Here is a 4,053-nt window from a genome sequence, read left to right on the forward strand (position 1 = left end):
TTCAGGGTCCCATGTTGCTCTTCTGCAGGTCATTGGGTGGTCACTTATAATGCAGCTCCAAATTGATCCTAACACATCATCACACTATAGAACAAACAGGGATGCTTGGCTCAGATTTTACAGGTAAAGTCAAATTTGCGTAGGACTGACAGCTCACTTACCTGTCAGCCGCAGTGCAGAAATTCTACAAGACACACATTGGCATAATGCTCCACTGCTTTAAAACCAGATATATAGATATTTCACACTTGAGGTTCCCATTCAATCACAATATGGAATGGACGAAAGCCTGTGTGTACTGAGCCCTGCCTGCAGTAATCTCTCACATGCTACAGCCATGTGGAATATTGGCATACAAATAAGAAAAATGTGACATCAAAAAGTGGATTTTTAGACTGGGAAACTGCCTTTAGTCTCTACAGCTGTATAGATTTCTAATGGTTGGGTGCATCAAGCATGCGTTAACATGTAGTAGAAGGAAGAGTATTTTATAGGGTCTGCTAGACATGAGGGCAGTTGGACTTTAGGAAACATTGCGACATGCAAATATACAAACATATCCATTTCCTTAGTGTGCATATGAAAAGGTAAGACTAGCAGCACTTCTCGGATTCTGTAATTAGGAAGTAATAGGTTGTCAGTTTACCTTTCCAAACAGGCCAATATGCATTTCCTACCTGACTGTGGTGGGACTACCCACACACTGCAAGGGTTAAGTGCTCATTTTCATCTAGGGATGCAAACAACAAAGATATATTCACCTGAACGGCGCCAGGTGTTAGACCGATCGCTTAAGCCTTGGTCCCGCTCCGCTCCAGCGGTCTAACGTACTGCGAGTCATCATGTCCTATACAGTGTATAGGACGTGGGACGCTGGGGGACATTCCATCACTGGAGCGGAGGAGGGGAGAGGCTTAAGGTTCAGGTGAATATATCTTTGTTATTGTCATCACTAGAAAAATTATGGTACTTAAAATTGCCCATTGGAGACGCTATAAAAGCCTTTACTGCTCATTAGTTTAGAGTTCACAGCAAATTATGGATCTAGAATTATTGCTCTTAATCCGATGTTTGTGGCAATACCCAACATGTGAGGCGCAATCTTCATTTACACACGCCCTACGCACGTTTTCGTTCACTTGCAGATTTTAAATATTGTTTTTACCTTTTTAATTTTTTTTTAACTTAAATTTATTGCTATCACGCAGGGCCTAACAAACCCCCTATGTGATCGCTTTTGGAGGCGAGTTTCTCTTTATGGAGACATCTGGGGTCTTTAACTCCCCAGATGTCTCCCCTGCCCTCCAATGCATGAGATAGGGAATCGGGCACAATGCTGTGCTCTGTGTAATTTGTATTTCAACTGGCCTCTGACAGGTGTGGCTGCGAGTACAGCGCTTCCTGAGTCACACCAGATGTTCCCCGGTCTCATCCCACTCTCCACCCTGACACTAATTGGTGGTGATCTTGTTTTTCTGCACACCGGTGGAGCACAAAATTGTTTTCTATGTGCCTCATTTATACTGCAACACACGCTGCATTTTTTCTGCAGTACATCAGACGGCACCACATCACACTGCGACTGTCTACTTAGTAGAAAACTACTATTATACTACACTTAATAAATTAGCAGTTAAATAGAAATTCAGAGTTTATGAATGCCTGAACCAATCACTCACTAAAAACTGCAACGTAGTATTATCTGACTGAGCGACACGAAAGCAGATTTTCCATCATTTTATTAGAATATATAAAATTTCTTACAGTTCATATCTAGCTACAGATTCACGTGTCTGACAGGAAAGCAGACTCTCTCCGCAGTCATTTCACTCAAAAAATATATTATGAATTTAGCTAAAAGCACACCATGGGGTCTCAGCCATGTCACAATCCAGCAGTACATTCAGCACCGTACATGGAGCACCGCCAATGGTTAACTCGGATCGAGTTTCCACACGATACTGGACACTGTGTAATCCCCCTTCACGGTCCACTTTAAACTGTTCCTGAAATGTACAGAAGAGAAAAGAGAACATGTCATTATTGGGCAAAACCGACCGTAAACTTATTCCATCACACCATTCAAACTAAGCATTTGACATTTTATAGGGAAACAATCGGCAGTTACAGGTCTTGCATAAGTACTTTTACGCCTCACGTTGGACTTTTTCACATTTGGTGCCGTCATAACCTGGAATTAAATCGGATTTAACTGCCATTTTCCCCATTGTTACACAATACAGCACACCTGGGCTGTAACAAAAAAGTGACAGTGATGGCACATGAGTGATGCTTATTGTATTCCCTCTGAAACAGAAAAAAAAAGAAGGGGTACACTTTTGAGAGGAGCAAGAAAAAAAAAAAACCCCAATGAAGGGTTTGGAATTTTTATGGCAGACCTTTAATGTAAAAGTAACACTGAAAGATCCTGAAAGCACTTTTGAAATCTCCATTATTATTTATGGCATACATTTATCATTTTCTTTTTGCTGCATGGAGCAGTTTCTTTTTAAAAAGGGACAAAAGCACCACAGGTGAATTTGAAGCATTTTTACAATTTCCCACAGAAAAATGAACAAACTTTTGCTTTCTACCTAAATAAAAAGCAGTCAGATTACAGAACAGAGCTCCTTATTTTAGTGCATGTGGTAACATATTAGATCACAATACTGGTTCTCTGTGCAAGGGCATATGACATTATTCTCTTTGCCAATACAGACACTGAATAGCTGTTCTGTGCAACTCAAATCTATAGTTCTAGAAGTGTACCTGCTTCTGAGCAGCAATCCGTTTCTGGTCTCGCTTTCTCCACGCAGGGTCATGAATGTGTCTGAAGGTTTGGTATCCAGTTGTTATTCCAGTGGGACGATAGAGCTAAAAGTATTAAAGTATTGAGAGTTTATTACATAGTTACATTGCACCATTATTACTGGCTCATTTATATATTGTACATGAAAATTCACTGGATAATTTCCAATGACGCTAATGGAAGGGCATCTGTCCTCCCTCCTCAAGCCTTTATTAACCAGGAGATAATTGAAGTCTAGATATACTATGACTATTTGCCTACCTAAACAATATAACTTTTTTAATTAATTGATTTGAATACCATAATTGTGCCAAACAATTACAGTATTAAACAGAGGCAGTGCCATCTAAAGGCTACAGTAGCTTCGGCAAGTCGAAAGCATTTTTTTTTCCCAATGAAGCCGTTCAGTTTGCACATTGTCACATTGGTTTAGCTGCATGTGATCATAGTGATTGGTTCCCAGATATTAGTGGGGAACAAAGCTGTAAGTAACAGCTGGGTTTGAGTGTAAGTAGCCATGCAAAGTATTAGCTGGTAGCTGTCAAAGGAAGGGCGTTATTTAACACAACTTCATACAGATTATGATTTAATCAAGCACCATTCCAAGGAGGGATGATTCATAAAGATCTGTGCCACCAAAACTGGAGCAGAAAGCATCTCAAACAATTGCTCATAGTAACCAATCAGCTACTCTCTTCATTTTTTCCAGTTTTAAAAATAAAAGATAGAAGCTGATTGGTTGTCATGTACAGCTGCTCCAGATTTTGTCTGCTCCAGTTTTGACAAAATTCCCTTCATAGTGTCTTTTCAGTGAGTACATATTTTGTGGGTTTGTTTTGTGTTTACTTTAACCCCTTTATGACTGGAAAAGTACACTGTACCTCCACCATCATGAAGTGCCCAAATGACTGATCACGTACACTGTACGTGATCAACTATTTGGGGCTGTCAAAAAGTCAGTAACCGATAAGAATCAGCGGTTACCATTCATTAATGAATGCCTCAGTATTGAGGCATCCATAAATTAAAGAATTAAGATTTTACAGATACCTGATCGCTGTCACCGATCGAGTATCCGACAATTTCAAAATTTCCACTCGCTCCCTCGCAATTTGTGAAAATTACGTGGGGGCGAGTGGAAATGAAGCCATTGAATCAGGCACTCAACTCCTGGACCTCCTAGGGGCGGCTTCTCTCCTCCTCACCGACATGATGACAGAGCTCCTTCGTCCATCCCGGGGGGG

General features: G+C 40.6%; 1 protein-coding gene across 1 annotated transcript in view; it reads right to left on the reverse strand.

The window, feature by feature from the left end:
• Positions 1-1,724: 1,724 nt before the first annotated feature.
• B4GALT7 (beta-1,4-galactosyltransferase 7) overlaps positions 1,725-4,053 on the reverse strand; it is a 23,118-nt gene continuing 20,789 nt past the window's right edge. The window contains exons 5-6 of the mRNA XM_018569723.1: positions 2,770-2,874; positions 1,725-2,006 (exon numbers count right to left, since the gene is read on the reverse strand). Coding sequence (XP_018425225.1) covers positions 1,851-2,006; positions 2,770-2,874 — 261 coding nt within the window. The 3' untranslated portion in view covers positions 1,725-1,850. The remainder of the gene's footprint in view (positions 2,007-2,769; positions 2,875-4,053) is intronic.

This window comes from Nanorana parkeri, unplaced genomic scaffold, assembly GCF_000935625.1.
Source record: "Nanorana parkeri isolate BGI_ZX_2015 unplaced genomic scaffold, ASM93562v1 scaffold1383, whole genome shotgun sequence".
Classification (NCBI taxonomy): Eukaryota; Metazoa; Chordata; class Amphibia; order Anura; family Dicroglossidae; genus Nanorana; species Nanorana parkeri.